General features: G+C 47.1%; 1 protein-coding gene across 1 annotated transcript; it reads right to left on the reverse strand.

Moving 5' to 3' along the window:
* Positions 1 to 426: 426 nt before the first annotated feature.
* DOK4 (docking protein 4) lies at positions 427 to 17,077 on the reverse strand. The gene is made up of 9 exons (XM_074293530.1): positions 16,860 to 17,077; positions 8,175 to 8,495; positions 4,246 to 4,353; positions 3,989 to 4,103; positions 3,430 to 3,549; positions 3,127 to 3,316; positions 2,645 to 2,783; positions 2,103 to 2,226; positions 427 to 1,991 (listed from the first exon to the last, which is right to left on the reverse strand). Exons 2-9 carry the CDS (start codon positions 8,238 to 8,240, stop codon positions 1,873 to 1,875), a joined length of 981 nt encoding a protein of 326 aa, XP_074149631.1. The 5' UTR covers positions 8,241 to 8,495; positions 16,860 to 17,077; the 3' UTR covers positions 427 to 1,872.
* Positions 17,078 to 18,124: the final 1,047 nt, after the last annotated feature.

Below are 18,124 nucleotides of genomic sequence, written 5' to 3' on the forward strand. Positions count from 1 at the left end.
CTTTATTAAGTCCTTACCATAACCAACCTTCAGAGTATATTGGCCTTTACTACCTCTGTACTGTGGTACCTTTGTTAGCAGCAGCAGGAAAAATTCTCTTCCATAGATTGTAGGCCCAGTCTTACAGTGAGTGAGTTACTTTTTGGTGGTGCATCAGCTGGCTGAGTTTGAGTACAGTGTTTTCTCCCAGGCTTGTTTTGATTTGTACCATTAATTTCTTACCATACCCCAGGTTAGGTCCACTGCCTTCTCAACCCTAAGCTCCTCTAACTATAGTTTGATTACTTAATTGAGAAGAGAAGAGAAAGCAAGCATCTTTCAATGTCTTTTTTGATGATGAGGGGTTAACCCTGACCCCTTACTACTGGCTCCAAAGGAAAGTACAACATCATTGGTTAGTTGGATGACAAATCAGAAATTCAAATCAGATAGTAAGGGTCCTTTATTAATGAGCAGGGTTTTTTTTTTTTTTTTTTAAATCATTTTTGGCAATAAACAGCACATAATTTTCTGACCTACTTCCTCCATGCATCATTCTGTCTGGCCCAACCCAGGTAACTCTCAGACCATTCCAAGACCTTTAGACGGAGCATTCTCCCCCACCCCCCACCCCCCTATCTTCACAAGCAAAATCTGACTTGTCAAAGAGAAGAGAAATTGAATGAAACCAAGGAGGAAAGTTGGGCCAGTGGCTACCTCCCTTGATTCTGGATTTGGATGGGAAGGTCTACTTCTTTGCCTGCCTTTTGCCTCAACTGAAATAAATATTTACAAGAAGCTCAACTCCCCAAATCAGGACCACAAACATTTTTAAAAAAAAAAGTTCAATGTGAATAGAAAGATAGCCCTTCTGCACGGTAGTCAATAAATACCAGCACTAGAAAATCAATTGCTTTAAATGCATTTCAGCAGCATCAGCCCCATGTTAAGTGGGAAGCCGCCTGTCCTATGAAAGGAAAGGACAAGTGGTAGAGGTACTCCCCCAGAGAGGTGGTGGGGCAGGGGAGGGGTGGGGGCCTTAGGGATGCTACCCTGCCTCCTTAATATGTCATGATCTGACTTGGAGGACATGGAGCCACCTTTCTCAACTTCGTTTTAGGGCAGTATACTGGGTCAGAACCAAACGGGGTCCTAGCCCCCCTCCTTTCCCACAATCTCCCTCTCAAGGGGTAAGATAATGATCAATCACCCCTCCAGCCCCAATAGGCAGGAAGGGGTTTGTGCAGAAATTGCAGTTTAGAAAGATGCCACCAGATGTGTCACAGTATAAAACTTGCTGCTGGCACAACTCGGATTCATCTTCCTGTGCCATCCTACTAGGACCCTGGATGGGAGTTCTAGGGCTAGCAGCTGCTTCCTGGCCTCTGCCTGGGCCTGCTCAGGGACAGCCAAGTTCCTAAATGCCTGCTTTTGCTTGAATTCAAATCCCCCTTCCAGAGTCCTTCCAGGTTCTAGGATCTGAGGGACTTTTCCACAGACAACAGGAGAGCAGCTGCTCCAAAGACACCAACCACTGGTCACCAGATTTTAAAATTGCATTTGTGGGTGGGGAGGGCAAAGATAAAGGGGGAAATCCCATTAATATAGAATTATATAACAATATATATTAAAATCATAACCATATACAGTCTCTTGGTTGCTCTAGCCCCTCATGCATGCTCTGGTGAAGTGAATGGGCCCTCTCCTTGGGCCTTGCCCGTCCCTCAGCTGAGGAAAGGGCACCTATCCCACTCGCTTTCTCCAGGCTCCTTCTATAGGGCAGGTCCTGGGCCATCTGCCCCCTCGGGGAGAAGTGTGAGAGGAGAGGGACCAGGAAGGAAGGAGCCTTCAGTGTTGCCAATCCCTCCCTTGGGATGACGAGCCATTTCAGCATTACTGGGAAGCAGTTTTGGTCTCCTTGCTCTCTCCTGTCCCAGCCTTTGGCTTCAGCAGGATAAATCTGTTGAGAAGGTCATTCTCTGAACTCGCCTGAGCAGCCCCATATGCTTCCCCTGTGGACAGAAAGGGAGGGCTAAGGTAACTCTTGTGGGTCAGCATGGGGATAGTCAAAAATAACCTGTCGGCAAATCCTTCAGAGAAGCAAGGTAGGGGAAATCACTCACCAGTATAGCTGGAAGTCTCGGCGATGTTCTGGGACCCAGTGATATGATGCCAGTAGGCACTCCGGGGCAGCATGGTGGTCGGTGTGCATGGGTAGGAGTAGTGCTCAGTACCTTTGTTTAACAGCTGGGACAGAAGAGGAAGGCCGTTAACTTAACATGGTGGAGCTGGGAGGACAAGACATGAGAGAGGGCCTAGGGATCTGGCCTGGCATCTGCACAGGATCCAGCCCCAGCGGGGCTTGATGTAGCATCGCTTTGTCAGAGAAGTGACCTTTGGGGATTATTCAGTCCCTTCGTTTTCCAGGTGAGCAAATTAAAGTCTAGAAAGATTAGGACTTGTCCAAGATCATATTAGTCAGTGACAGAAGGAATCACCGGACCCCAATCTGATGCCAAGCTTAATGCATTTCCTCCCACACTAGTGTAGGAGTGTATGCTCCAGAGGCACAGAATGTTGTCCCATAGGGATCTTGGAGCGTGCTGACTTCCCTGGCCTGTCATCTCAGTCCCCTTCTTCACCAGCCTGCCACCCCGAGCCTTACCCTCACGTTCTTCTCCATCTCCAGTAGGACCCGTTTGTGCTGCTCAGCGATTGCCAGCGTGGCACTATGGACTCGCTGGTAGATCTGCTCCCCCTCTTGTGTCTGGAATGTGTAGAGCCCTTCACCTGCATCACACATCCTGTTGGACAGCACTAGAGCTATGGGAAGGGTGGTGGGGACCAGAAGTGCACACAGACATAATGTATGCCATGCTAACATGCATCACCTATGGCACAGGCTTGATTTCTGCTTATTCAAACTAAATTAATGCTGCCAGCCCCACCCCATCCCCTTTTCATATCATAAATCCTTAATCCACAGGCTCTCTGAAAAATACAGCAGAGCCCAGCCTCTTGAAGTTACTCCTTGGCTCTGGACCCAAAGTGCATTTGGCAGGATGCTGGTCAGAGATGTAAGTAGATGGAGGATAAAAGGATGGTCTCTTGGTTTTCCAGATGGGGTTGGAAGATTTGACACCCTACCTGCCAGCCTCAAATGTGAAACGTGTGGCATCCCGGCCATAGCGACGCAGAGAGCAGAGTGGCCACGAGATGAGCTTTACACGGGGATTGTGCATGTCCCAGAGGTAGATATTCTCATGGGTGATCTGTAGTTTGCATTCACCATAGACGTCCAGATTGGGGCAGGGCAACAGGAAGACATTAAATCGATCTAGTGAAAAGGGATGGAAAGAGAAAAAAGAACTATAGTTGTATGGAAAAGTTGCCTCTCAGAAACACTTTCTTTAAACTTCAAACCTACGTGTCCCAGGCCCCACCTCTTACCTGTCTGTTCACATTGTACTCCAGGAGCCAGGAGGTCTGGCTCTCCCAGACTGATGTCATTGAGCCGGGCCCCTAAACATTCCACAGACAGTGTCTTGTACCATTCCTCAGCTTCCAGCTCTGGAAACACAGGTTTGATCCCTTATCAAGCATATCCATCTGTACTTCCTATCCCTGTGCACTGGAACTGCCACCCAAGAATTCAGCAAGAGAAGTTCGGAGCTCTCTCAGGGCACCTGCTCTTCCTTATCACCATGCTACCAAGTGGTTTTTCTTCTTCTGTCCGGCTTCCCATTAGAGGAAGAGAGTGGACTTCTTATTTCAGTTACTACAAAATACCCACCAGCAGAGTAAACCCCAAGTTTTAAAGGTGGTCACCTGACTCTTCCCTCCAGGAATCTAATCCTTACAGCCAAAAGCAAACAGCTACATCCTCTTTAGGATTCCATTACTCTGAGGATCCTCATCTGTAAGCCCAGCTAAGGCTAACCGGGTCTGGCTCTGAATTTCCCCTGGAAGTTCGTGTCCCCAGCTGAAGTCCGCCACCCCAGGCACTCACCAGAGTCACAGGTAAAGGTTCGAGCTGAGTCATCAGTAAAGATGATGGCCACGGCCTGCCGCTTTGTTTCCTTAGGGAGCCTGGTGACACATTTCACGTTGCTGATCTCAGTCACCTGTATGGAAAGCATAGGATTCTCAGCCCTGGCAAAAAGGGGGCCAGAATGGCCAAGGTTCCAGTCCAAAAATAACTTTGGGAGGGAGTATGTAAAGATTAAGGATTCGCCTTATTACCGTGAAGTAAGGGAGGCAACTCACCTTGGGGCAACCTCGAAGACACACAGATTTCTCATCAGGGTACTTTTCCAGCCTCTGAGGTCCTTTGCTGGAAGACTTCCGGAAAACCAGCCAGCACCTTCGGTAGATCTGTCAGGTAGATGATTCAGGCTCAGCTCAGCCCCCTGACCTGGGGTAGAGTGACCTGGCTATTTTCTGAACCAACTATAGAGGGCAGTACTTGGAGGAACTCAATAGCTTAAAAGAAAGCCTGAGTGAGTAGGAAGGAAACATGGACTGGCTCTTCAGTGAAGCACTAAAAACTCAACATAAAACACAAATGGGTTTCCTTGTCCCTATCGTAAAAAACGAACAACAAGCACACCTCCTCTGAGCTCAAAAGGCAGGACCAAAGTAAGAGGCAAGGATACACAAAGCAGCCTCACCGCAGAGAGGACATGGACCCAAGGGTCTGGGGTCCAGGTTTTTATTGATGCTCCTGTTTTTCATATTGCCTTAGTTTCCCAATATAAACTTCCTCTCCTACTCCTAAGAAAAAACTCCCAGAAAGCAATCTCATAACAAAAAATTAAAAATGATAAACAGTAAAACCAACATACCAACTAAATCTAACATAGGTCATGTGTTTTGCAACTATTACTTTCTGCCCCAAACTCAATCTTAGCAAAACTCAGCAATACTATTATCCTAGTACTTTAAACTGGGAGTGGCAGCACAATGGAATTCTAAACAATTGCTTTCATCTAAAAGATTCCCCCCTCCCCCCCAGGCTGGGGTTAAGTGACTTGCCCAGGGTCACACAGCTAGGAAGTGTTAAGTGTCTGAGGATGGATTTGAACTCCTGAATTCAAGGCTGGTGCTCTATCCACTGCGCCACCTAGCTGCCTCTAAAAGATTTTTAAAAAGTTGATATGTCTATGATTATTTTGGCTTTGTCTGTTGTGTTCTGAAATAGACTTGACAGGTAGAATTCAGACCTATCTTTTGCATCCTTTGCCTAATATAATGTCTACAAATTTTAATACTTGATGACATATCTATGCAGTGCTTTACACTTTAAATGGCCTCCACATGTATCTCATTTAAGCCTCTCAACAGTCCTTTGTAGCAGACTGAACAAAGATTTTTGGCCCCATTATGGAAATAAGGAAACTGAGGCTCAGAAAGACCAAGTGTTTTTCTAGATTTCTTGGATCAATATCCAAGTATTTCTTGGCCAGTATCTTAACATTCTATCAAGTCAACTTCTGTACTGCACCTTACTCTTAAGTCCCAACCCTCTAGAATTGAAACTATCCTTTCTAATAGTTCAGAGTACCAGGGAGAGGAAACAGTTTCTACTTGGTGATAAAATAGAATTTGAGGGACACAGAGAAAATGACTTGTCAAAAAACTCATGGCTGTATCAGTGGGAGACCTAGAAATAAAATTCCTAAATCTAAACTCCCTAACCATGTGATTGCTCCCTGTCCTTCTCCTATTCTCCTTAGAGATGAAGATACTAAAGTTCCCCTTTCATCTGGAGCTTTAGTCACTTAGAAAATCCTAGGGCACCAATTCCTAGTAGAAAGTTAAGTGCTATGCTTCTTACCTAACCCAGGGGTAAACCAAAAGCAAAGGTGTAGGGAAACTGACAGGGACTTTATATAATCTCTTATGACTGGCACCAGCAGTGGCCATGCATGCTGGGAGTTTGCATATCATCTACACAGGGCCACTCGCCAGCCACGGCTTGATCTTGGTTGGGCATTTTGGGGAGCTCCTGGCAGGCAAGCTGGAGACTATAGCCTATGCCCAGCTAAATGAGTACTAGGAGAGATAAGCTCTCCCAGACCACGGGGACAGCTAGAAGCCCACACCTCGCCTTTTGCCTTTTGATCTGCTATCTTGGGAACCACCAGGACGGAAGTCTATTTCCTGAGCTACTTGCTAGTCTATTCTCCAAGTAGAATGCTGAAGGCCAGAGCTGGCATTGGTGACCCAGATGGGCAGTCTATCATAATAGAAAAGAGTGTCAGCTTGGAAGTTAGAAGACTTAATTATCCAATAAATTTGATTCTATAAATTGAAGGGATTCCTGTCCAGCCCTAATTCTCTCATTCATTATATCCCCAATTTGCTTAGCTTCTAGGTTCTGTCCTTTATTGGCCTCCTATCCACCTAATGACTGGAGGGAGCACCGTTATTCTATGTTCTAAGCAGGTTCACTTATCATATAATTCAATAAGGAACTTAAATCAAGTGCTCAAGATTCTTCCTCACTACCTTCCCCCTCTTCAGCAATCCAGTATCTAAAACTCAGAGATCTTGTCTGCTTTTGGGAGGAAGTTAACTTTAGTTCTGCCTCTGAGGCCACAGCATGTTCAGCCATAGAATCAGTTACCTTAGGTTGCCAATGTACAGAAACTGGTGCTCATGAAAAAAAAAAAAAAAAATGGGTTGGTTGAGACTGAGTATCTAGCATTGGAGGTTGAAGGGAGAGGGATCTAGGTTGGGTAATATGTTTGGAAAGACTCACTTGTGAGCCTGAGAACCCAGAGGCACCAGATCCTTTAAAAATCTGGTTTATTTAAGGTCCTCCTTGTTCAGAATGGGAATGTTAAAATCTGGGGTCCCAACTCTGCCTGTAGGATGACCTTGGTCTGCTTCATTGCTCTTGACTTTAATCCCTTTGAGAAAAGAGGCAGTTAGGTAGTCAGATTGGAGGTCAATGAGTTAAATGTTCTTCCCAGGGGATGTAAGTGAGGGTCTGGAGGTGGGCGGTGCTAGCCTAGTCATTTGAAGGTCCAAGCTGTTGTATATATTCGTTTTATTCTAAAATGTAACCTAGTATACATTAAATCAAATCCTAACCAGATCCCAGCTTCCGACAGTCACAAAATATAGCCATCTATTGATTAGTAACCAAGAATGCCCTCTTTACCCCTCTACCAAGCATCCTTTGCATTCTACCATACTGCCCCCAAGAAATCCAGGAACCATCAAGAAACTACAAGACTACAAAAAAAAAAAGTCAATCCTTCACCTGATGAAGACTGCTTGGAATATCTACCTAAAACAGGGAGAAAGATACCTTGCTCTACCAGAGCAGATATACTATACTACACTATACTATATCTGCCCATATAATACAAGGAAAATGGAGGAGGACAGTCACCTAGAAGTTAAACACCAGGGCTTGAACCCCACTGGAGCTTTTGGAAGCACTACTGCTTTTATTCTGGGGCACAAGCTTCCCTTGAAATATGTAGGGAATACAGAGAAGATATAAGCTAAGAGAGCTAGATAATTAAGTCAGTCTATGATCTTTTATGCACTCAAGCTTAAGGAGTCTCTGAACTTATCTAGGACTTGCTGAACTCAGGAACAGAAAGAAGGACTATTTAAACGAGATAGGAGGTGTGGGGGACAGGATACGCTTCATTTCTAGGAATTCTCATTTACATTTAAATCAAATCAATAAGTAAAAGCATCTGCTTTTCCACACCTCCCCCATCTCCCTTCTCTAGCTTTAAAAATACACATATACACACCAGCAATCTGATTTGTGGGAGATAATGTACTTAAAAGAAAGAAAGAGTCCCCAGGGCCAGACCAATTTCTGCCAGATCCCTCTAGATGGCTGTTTTATAGCTCTGTTGTAGCCCTGGATTTCCAGGGCAAATGCCTCAGGGACAACTTTAACAATAGTGGGGCAGAGCAGGCCCCCGTTCCAGTCTTCCCACCCACCCACTAAGAAATAACTCCAGATTTGAGCTCCAGACTGGGGCTGACAACAGTGCTTCCAGGAAGGACTACAGGAGAAAGATCCAGGAGCAAAATCCTAAACCAGCCCTAACCAAAAGGAAACGAATGCAGCCTATTTCCATATTCCTAGATTTCTTGAATGTCTTTAAAAGGCAAGCTCCTCCCCATAATCATGTCAGTGTTCCAGCCCCATGCTCACTCACCCCGAGTTTCCTGCTTTTCATCTTCACGTAGCCTTGCTTGACAATGTCATTAAAATTGGTCGCCATGGTGCCGGTACTCCCTCTGCCCCTCCCAAGGCCTGGATTGGAAGTGCCTCCCCTCCAGGCTTGGATGGGCTTCGCTAAGTCCGTGGGATACCAGGGGCAGACTCTTCTTCCCGCAGCCTGCCTATCTTTTCGGGATCAGCTCCTCCAATCACCTGTTCTCAGCCGCTCCCTCAGGCTTCCCACCAGCTCCTCCTCACCTCGCCAGCCTCAGCATTGTTCTAGCAAGTCCTCCTCTCTGAGCTTTCTTTGCTCTGGCTGGAAAATAAAAAATACGGGTGGGTAAGAGAGAGTGACATCTTTTCCCTTCTCTCTCTTTCCCCCTTCTTCTCACACTCCTTCCCACAAGCCCTTCCCCTCTCTTCTTTTCTCCCCACCCCTGTTCCCATGATGATGACTGAACCATTCAGGAAAACCGAGGTAGACACTAGAGAAGAAAATGGAACAGCCCAGTTTCCTCAGCTGATGTTTAACCCCTTCCTTTGAGGGGTACTTCCTCAAGCTCCCAGTTAAGGACCTCCGGAAAGCGCACAGAGAGCCAGAAAGACAGAAGCACTCCAAAGGAGGGCTCTCTCTGAGTAAGAGTTGGTTAACCATTAGCCTTGCAAAAATGTTAGCCGGCAGAGTAGTCAGGGTGTCTTTATGGTGCAACTCCTCAATCCCTCAGCCTAAAACTCTAGAAGCTGTATGTCTGGAGGATGTTTTGTCCCGGGGCCTTCCAGCTCAGTGTCCCTGGGACAGATCTAGGTCAGCCAGCTACTCCTAGAACACGAGCCCCTTGCCCAGAATTCCCTTGCAGACTCAGGCACTACACATAATTTTCAGGCGTTGGCCTAGACGTTGAATCTACAAAGGTAGAGCCTGTCCAGGGCAAAGAACAAAAATGCCAGTGTGATTTTGATGTTTCCCAAGCCAAAGAATAAGTAGAGAATTGGGAGGGGGAGTGACACCTAGAACATGCTCCTGTTGCTTTGAGGTAAAATATCATTTGTACCATCTGCCCCCAAAGATAGCTTTCTGCCTCTTCCTTACCCATTGGAATGAAATTCCTCCCCCGCCCCAACATACACACACCCTTCTAACATTCAAAAATGGGGACAGCATAGTGTCAGCCTATGCTCCATCCCGAGCCACACCTTACTATTATTCAATTCAAGCCCTGGACATCTGCCAAAAGCTCCTTCCATATATTTGTTGAGGGGAAGAAGCAAAGGAAGTACCAAGATAAGAGCAAAGTCCAACCAAAAAGGCACATATTATCTATGGGTCAGGCTAGGGACTAGGAGTGACTAATAATAATACTAGTAATAGCATGTATATGGTGCTTTAATGTTTGCAAAGTGCATTAAAATTATCTAATTTGATCCTCAAAACAACCCTGAAAAGTAAATGCTGTTATTCTCATTTCACAAACGAGAGAACTAAGGCAGACTGAGGTTGTGACTTGTCCTGGGTCACACAGCTATTAAGTGTCTAAGGGAGAATTTGAATTCACATCTTCCTGACCCGAGGTTCAGCATTCAGTGATACACTGTGTGCTACTTACCTACCTAAAAATGATTATAGGGAAAGCAATTGGAATTCCAGAATACAGGCACCCTGAGAACTAAAAAGATCATTGACACAAAAACAGGATCTCAGACTAAGGAACAAATTATTAGGGGCTCTTATACTGTTCCCACCCATACTTGGAGCTCCAAAGTCCCAATTCAAGGCCTCATCACTGGCCACAGTAAGGATAAATATTAAATACTTAACTAGGTTTATACAATTGTCTCTCTATCCTAATATTATAATACCCTGGGCTTCTGAATGAGGATCCACTTCCTACTCTCCAAGCAGAAAGATTCTGTTCTAATTTTCCTGGAGGCAAACAACCCATTCCCTGCTCCTGGTCTTATTGAAGAGGTCAGGGCTGGAATTTGGGGACCTGAAGGGGGCATTATCAGTTCTGGGAAACAAGGCCACAGTCCAGTCTTAGAACCACAGTTCACTAAAGGATCTCAGCATCCCCACATTTCATAGTGAAAGAATTAAGCCACCTGCCCAAGGTCACACAGTGAGTCAGCACAAGAATGGGGTAAAACCCTTTTATTTGGGGCAGAATGTCCCAGGTCATGCTCTAGTTCTGAAATCTTGATAGCAGAATTGCCTTCTCCTTAGATATTGCCTGGTATGGGTTCCAGTTACGGGCACCCACGGGAGAATAGGAAGGTGCCAAAAGCAAGGCCCCGTATACCTCAGGGACCACTCAGTGGGAAGGGAACGGCACTTAGGGGGTCATCGAAGAATTGCTGCTACCAGGAATGGTGTCCCTGGGGCCTAGCCCCACAGTCAGACCTGCCAGCAGCTTGGCATTAATTAATCTCTTGGAGCCCTGTCTGTCAAGTCTCTAACAAGGAACAGATGGTGAGGCCCCATTGGGCACACTGAAACAATGGGAGCAGAGCCAGTGAAAGTGCCGCTCTCCCCTTCACCTTCCACTCAGGCCGAGCCCCCAGAGCCTTCACCTGCCTTCCCCTGCTTCGGGTCCCATCTGCGAGGCTGGGAATCACTGCCCGCTGAGCCACTTTTTCCTGAGACCCTCCTTTGCTCTGAACCTCAGGGCTGTCCCAGGGTCCATTTCATTAGACCTGATACTTTCTCTTATGTGAGGAAGGCTAATTCTACTTGAGTTCCCCCTACCATTTCCATATTCTGATTCTTACAGCAATGCCTAGGAAATCTCTGTCATGGTGGATCCAGCCGTGAATGAGGTCCCGGTCTGCCTGACAAAAAGGACGGAAGTTCTGAAACTTATCCATTAGAAACCTTCTCTTTGGGAGCAGAGCAAGATAAGATATTCCCAAACATACAACATTCTATTCAGAACCTAAAAACAGATCGATTCCTCTTTTTAAAAGGGGGATTGGCTGCGTGGTTATTCTGAGAGGTTTGTTCTTTCTTTTAAAGCTCTATCCAGACTCCAATTTGCCCTCTTAGGGTTTGTAAGACCACTATAATTCCTTCTACTGCAAACATTCTCCTTCCTTCTATTCCTCATCTCCAACAAATGTATCAATAACCTTTCCACAGAAAACCCAAGTAACAGTCAGCAGGACACCCTCGGGAGCAATCCTATACCATCCCAATACACAACCCAGCCCTTATAAGCAGTCCTACAATAATAAACCAGTGCTCACGGCTCTGATTCCAAGAGAAATCCTCCAATAATAAGTGATCACACAATACTAATTTTATCCTGGGGTTCAACATTTTTCTTGGGCCAACCCCATCCAGGAATTAATTAAAGAGAATTAATCTGAGAATCTGGAACCCAGAGAACTAAAAAGGAAAAAGATGGAAACGCAGAACAGAAGGGGGAGAAAAAGAAGATACAAGAGCCAGTAATTATCACTGAACAAAAGAATAAAGACAAAAAATAAAATCCCCATAACAACAGTAGAAAAGAGAGAGGGGTAGTGAGAAGGAAACCCCTTAGGAAAAGCCTCAAAATGAAGAAAATGAAGAGAAGCCCTGAAATGTGCATTTAAAAAGGAAAAGAAAAGGGTCAAGATGTAAATAATAAGCAAAAAAACTGAAGGTTCCTATCATCAAGTGCCAGAAATCTAAAATCGAGGAAAACCAGCACTGGCTGTCTTAGGTGAACTTGGGAAATTACTTTTCTTAAAGCATGGTTTCCCCATTATTTATTAGATACAATAAATAGTTATAGAATCCCCTTCTTTCTCATAGATGTACAACGATCACAGGATCATAGACTTAGAGCTGGAAAGGGTCATCTAATTCAACCCTTTCATTTTTAAGATAAGGAAATGGAGACTCAAAGTCTTTGCCCAAATAGAAAGTGGCAAATCCAGGATTTGAATTATTCTAGATCTAGAGTTCTTTCAATGAATCACACTGCCCTCCAAATTGCATAGACCACAGCTACAAAATGCTTTAAACACTTTGGAGAAAAGATATCAGATATTATCAAATTTTTCATACACCATTTTTATTTTCTGATAGCATCCTGAAGTCTTAAAACACCTTTAGTTACCAGCTAAACTAAGCAGTTGTGATTTTTAGTTTGAATACCAAGAGGATTCTGCATTTATCTGTATAGAGCCACCACGTCACACAGAAAGTAATTAAAGGTCAAAACAGCTCGATTATTTATCCAAAGCCACAGAGGGACCCGGCTCTGGAGTAAAAAGCCCATGATCTTTGATGAGACCAGCTGGAAAATCAAAGTAGGAAGCCCCAGCAGCAAAAAAAATGCAGATGCCTGCTGCATTGGTTTGCAAGTGCCCCTTCCCTTTTCCCTCAGCTGATGTGCTAAAGGGCTATGGGGATGAAATTCTCACTCTCCAAAAGATTCCTCTTCCCAAGGAAGAGCAGGGAGTCAGGAGAACTCACCCGCTAACAAGTCTCTTTAGCTGTCCAACCCTGAAGAGGGTGGGAGGATGGATACCTCTCAGACTTAAAGCTCAGCTCCAATGAGGCGCTCCCCCTCTCCCTCCCCTCCCCCCCCCCCCCCCGCACCTATCTCCCTCCTCCTTCCTCTGCACCTAGATTCTGCCTGGAAACTCTGAAGCTTTGCTGAACGGCCGCCACTGGCTCAGGAACCCAGTACGTTAGCAGCCAATAACAAAGCAAGTTGAGCCCCAGGCCTCCTCACCCCCTCAGCTGGACGATCTGATCTTATCGGGACTTTAAGGAAAGCACCACCAAGCTCTCCCCAGCAGGTCTCCACCTCAGACCAGAGATCTTATCGAAGATTTTCTCCAGCATCAGGAAAGTTAAGTCACCTATCCAGTTATCTACTCGTCTGGTCCTCTCTGGGAGTGTGATTTTTATCAGTCTGCAGCTAAGTCTCAGCAACCGACTGTCTCCACCGAGAAGACACAACCTTAACAGGTCGAGAAACTTAAAAAATGTGGCAAAGATCAAATGCCCATGGGAGTGCAAATCAATGGGAGAGTAAAACTGGAAAGAAGCTGGAGAATGAGTTAAGTAGTCAACCCAACTCACCCGAGGTGCCAGGCTACACAGGGCAGAAATGCAAACCTTCCTCTTCCCAATAGCTGCTTGATTCTATCCTCTCCTTCCTTAGCTTGGCCTCTTCACACATTGAGACTCTGGTCAGGCCATTGGGTGTTTTAGAAGATCGTGTATTATACTTGGAATCAGTGAAGGCCTGAGTTCAGATGCTGCCTCAGATACTAGTTCTATGAATCTGGGCAAGTCTTTTAATCTGTCAGCGTCATTTTCCCCATCTGCATAATAATGGCACCTACCTCCTAGAATTGTTGTAAGGATTAAATAACTATATGTATATATATATCAAAGAGAATGCATATCTCAAAGCAAAGCGTTTTGCAAAACTGCTATATAAATATATAAATATAAAAGTGTTATATAAATGTTAATTACTGTTAAGTAGAGCCTGGACTTCAAATCTTTTAGCCCCTTTTTGACAGTTGCCCCCATCTCTCTAGCTACCTGCACCTGGTTTTATTACCTAGATGTATACCTGCCTATGTAGAGCATCTAGATTTCCTGGCAGGCCATAAATTTCATCCTGCACTAAAATTGGCAAACTTGTGACTCAAATACTACTCAGTCCAAGTAATCATGGGTTCAAAGCTGCCTTCGGTTCCCTCTACCTGGCAAGATCTCTGCCTAAGCAGAGTCCTGGCCTGGTCCTGCTCCCAGCCGCACCTCAGCCTGGGGTCTGTTTTGGTGAAGTCATATCCAACCCAGTTTTCTGGGGCTAGAAAGGCTGGGACCAGCTACTACAAAAGGAAAAACTGATTTGGTGCCAGGTCTTCTGCCAATGGAGGGCGGGGATGAAGGAGGAAGGGAGACTCTTACAGGAGTCTCTGAGCAGGGAGATAGGGTGGGCAGTGCATACTGCCTACAAATCAGAAAGGTTTTTTTTGGTTTTGTTTTTTTTTGTTTTTGTTTTTGTTTTTTTTGTTTTTAATCCCAGGAGATCTCAGTAATGTTGCACTCTTAGGCAAGAAAAAAGAAATTATATGAAAAGGCTGAGGATGCTATTAGCCATGGTTGGGATTTCTTCTGAAAGGGAAACTAAATTGGTCTTTATTCTCTGACTTGATGATTCCTGGAAGAAATCATCTCTGGATGGAGCCTAGCTCTTCTTAATCACTGCAACAAACCCCAGTTTGATTTCAAAGAACCCTAATTCTCCCAGCCCACTCCACCAGGGAATTCACCGGTTCATTGAATTTTTCTACCAGGGTATGTCATCTAAACACCTCAAATCTCACTATCAGATTAACATTTTATCAAGTACAAAGTCTGCAAACGAACCCATTACCTTTGAACACATGGAAAAGTCATCATTTCTCAGGGTCCCCAATTTCAAATAGAAATTTGATATTTCTGTCATGACCTGGTTTTCTGCCAAAAAGCCTATGCAACTGTAATTTACAAGCATCCTATTTAAGGCTGAGAGAAGATACTAATTATCCAGAAAAGGAATGGGTCTCTGATCCCTCAATTGCCTAGGCTCTGGACCTGGATCCACCACATGTCTTCTGGGATTCCTTCCCAATAGGAATCACTAAAACTCAAGGGTTGAAAAGTAAATAGGAAAAGGGGAGGGAATCATTTTAAAGGGAATTGACAGGTTAATTGATGCTCCTTTGAGGAGGGGGGTAAAACATTGGAAAGGAGCGTCTGAGTCAGAATACCTTCACTTTTAGATTTATATTTTGGGAGGAGGGATCCCAGAAGGAAAAATTAGACATTGGGAGCAATGATAATTGGAAATGAGGGGCAAAGAAAAAGAATACAAAGATATGAACTTACTTCGTGGGGAGAGGGGAAGGAGCTGCTACAGATGACCAGCAAGCAAGGAGCTGGGAGCAGGAAAACCTAGAGCTGGCAGGTTAGTTCTTGCTCCTTTAGGGTGGGGCATTAATTGGGGTGTCAGGGTCAAAGAAAATAGCAGGTAAGGGTGGAGGTTGGAAGATGGGAGAGATGGCATAGTCCTCACAGCCTTAGTCCAGAAAAGAAGACACAATTATAATGGAGAGAGGGAAGAGGGGAGGCAGTTGACAAATTAGCTCAAGTGCTTCTAGGAGGTCTGACTGGAAGGGGCCAAAGGAAAAAAATCAAGTTTGGACGATTTATAGATTTAGACTGGGAAAGAGCCTCAGAAACCATCTGCTAGTCAAACCTTATTTTACAGAGGAGGAAAGTGATTCTCAAGGAGGTTACATGAATGGTCTTAAATAAATCGGTAGCAAGAAGCAGAGGCAATATTTGAACTCAAATCCCCTACCTCTTCCCACAATATCACAACAAATTCTCAGGAGAGATAGTGGAGTCTATTGTACTCCTGCCCAGCAGGTAAAAGGCAGTGGATTGCTGCCAAGGATAGTGGGGGGGGGGTACCCAAAGCCCAAACCAAGCGAGGTTGAAGTGGTCATAGCACCGGAATGAAGGCAACTGTCAGGTTAAATGCCTGCCCCTTTGGGGCATAAAAGGCAATAAAGAGGGTAAAGATATGAGGAACATCAAAGTGGGTGGGGGAGAGGGCCTTTAGGATGCCAACCCTGCAGAGAGGGAATAACATAATAGTGACTACCTGAGCCAAAATCGGGGGCAGAGGGTGGCAACAGCACCCGTGAGGGACTGAGGGGGGCACTAGGGAAGATGGCAGGAGGAGAAAACTATGGAGGGAGGGGGCTCAGGAGAGGGGCGCTATAAGAAATGAGAACGGAGAAGAGGGCTTATGGGGAGGGAGGGAGCATGGAGAAACTGGGCGTATGGGAGGGGGCTCAAAGCAGGGCTTGCAGACTTAAGGAGCCAAGAAGACAATCGTCAGTGGATTGGGGTTCTCGGAGGGAAGGGTGGGAGGAGGGAGCCTGAGAGGAAGGCTCGTGGGGAGAGGGCTCAGGGCAGAGTGCACGGGGGAAGATTCAAGGGAAGGGTTTTAGGGATGGGGTTCGTGACGAGGTTCAGGGGACAGTGCGCATAAGGAGGGGGATTCAGGGGAAGGGGTTCTTGAGGAGGTTCAATGGAGAAGTCAGGGAGTAGGCTCCTCGAGGGGAGAGCGCAGAGATGGGGCTCAAGGGAAGAGGGTTCTAGAGGGGCGCACAGAGAAGGGACTCAAGGGAGCCGGATTCTCGAGGTTCAGGGAGGAGATTCAGGAGAGTGAGCTCAAGGGAGGGGATTCGGGAGAGGGAACTCGCAGAAAAGGGACTTAAAGAGATTTTCGAGGAAGACGTTCCGGGAGAGGCGCCCGGGAAGGGTAATCAGCGGAGAGGGGCTTCTCGTGGAGAAGACTCAGGGGAGGGGGCGCAGGGAGGAGATTCAGTGAAGGAATCTCCAGAGGAGGGGCTCAGACGAGGGAGCACTCGGAGAGTGGACTCGGAGGAGGGGGTTCTCGAAGAGGAGGACCAGGGGAGGGGGCACACAGGAAGGGGCTTCGGTGGAGGGGATCTCTAGGGAACGCACAGCAAGGGGGCTCAGAGGAAGGGCTCTCGAAGATGTTCAGGTGAGGTGCACGGGGAGGCGACTGGCAGCAGGCAGGGAACCCCTTCTTTCCTCCCCCAGACCCAGGGGCTCACCCTCTCTTCCTTCTCCTCTCCCTTCCCCACTTACCTCCGCGCTGCTCCCGCCCCGGCTCCCGCCCCGGCTCGCTGGGGCCGCAGTCCAGGCACATGCCCGCTTCATGGCGCTGCCCGCGGGCCCATCTGGGCATCGGCGGGGGTGGCGGCGCCGGGCTGGGACTGGGAGGCGGCCGCTGGTCCGTCAGCCCGTCTGCCTCCCAGCCTCTCTGCCTGCTCCGGCTCCCTCCTTCCCCAGACGTCGCCGCCGCCGCGGCTCCCTAGGAACCGGCCCGCCCCGGCCTGGGCGCCGTATTCCTTCGAGCTGACGGGCCTCTGCTTTCACTGCTGGAGCTGCCTCCTTCCTCCTCCTCCCCAATTCCTCAACGCCCCCAGGTCCCCTCCTTGCCGCCGCCGCAGCCTCCCACTCTGAGCCCTGCTCCTCACCCAACGGTCTCTTCTGCCGACCCCCGCCCCCCCGCGAAGTCCGGTTCTGCACGCCCTCTCCAGCAAAACGCCCCCCTCCTGACCTCCCCGCTGCTCCTTCACTTTCGTCCCCCACCCATCACTTTTTCAGGCGCCCTTTCCCACTCCTCCGACGTTCTGAGGCGCTGCTAGTAACCCACACCTCAATATACATCTACCCTCAGCTAAGCAAAGTCTCCAAGCGAGCCCTTTACCTCTTTCCATTGTTTCAGTCCGCCTCGAACTTCCCCCATTTCATTCATTGCCACAGAATGTATGGATACGCGTGCTCCGACCTCGTCCTTCCATCACGGCCAGCTCTCCCGGTGCGGGACTCTCAGGGCACCTCGCACTGGGATCTCTGCCCCGCGCCCAGGCTGGCCACTTCCCGTCCCTTCTCGCCCATCCACTTCCCAGGGCGAGGATGATGTGCGTGACTCACCATACACACGACCCACACAACTCACAACCCCCAAACTATGTGAAGTTAGGGCCCCATTGAAGGGCTTCCTTTTAGTCTTAGGAATTTTCACTTACCTCGTCCTATCTGCGGACGGAGGAGCTACAGATTCTTAGGCTTCGGCGGCCCCAGATCTTACTCTTCCCCGGGCCATAGGACATTTCCTGATGGCCATTCTCACTAGGGAAGAGGCAGGATAAGCAGCACAGGGGAATCCAACCAGAAACGTTGGTCGTTGAACACTGGCCTTTCCTGACGGAGCTAACCAGTCAGAAACCCCACAGCCAGGGCTGATAAGGGCTGGCTTGTAATAGGTTATTTTGTCTTCTCACTCACCCTACTAGTCTGAAAGCCCTATACACAGCCCCTATCTAAACTCAGTCTCAGCCTTTTGC

This window comes from Sminthopsis crassicaudata, chromosome 2 (assembly GCF_048593235.1).
Source record: "Sminthopsis crassicaudata isolate SCR6 chromosome 2, ASM4859323v1, whole genome shotgun sequence".
In the NCBI taxonomy this organism is placed as follows: Eukaryota; Metazoa; Chordata; class Mammalia; order Dasyuromorphia; family Dasyuridae; genus Sminthopsis; species Sminthopsis crassicaudata.

Bases quoted from the DNA above. Each gene is read 5' to 3' on its own strand.
- DOK4 (XM_074293530.1), bottom strand. From the start codon at position 8,240: ATGGCGACCAATTTTAATGACATTGTCAAGCAAGGCTACGTGAAGATG. The intron at 3,550-3,988 runs GTGAGTGCCTGG...CTGTGTTTCCAG, and splicing joins AACCTTTACCTGTGACTCTG to AGCTGGAAGCTGAGGAATGG. The intron at 3,317-3,429 runs GTAAGAGGTGGG...CCTTTTCACTAG, and splicing joins AGTACAATGTGAACAGACAG to ATCGATTTAATGTCTTCCTG.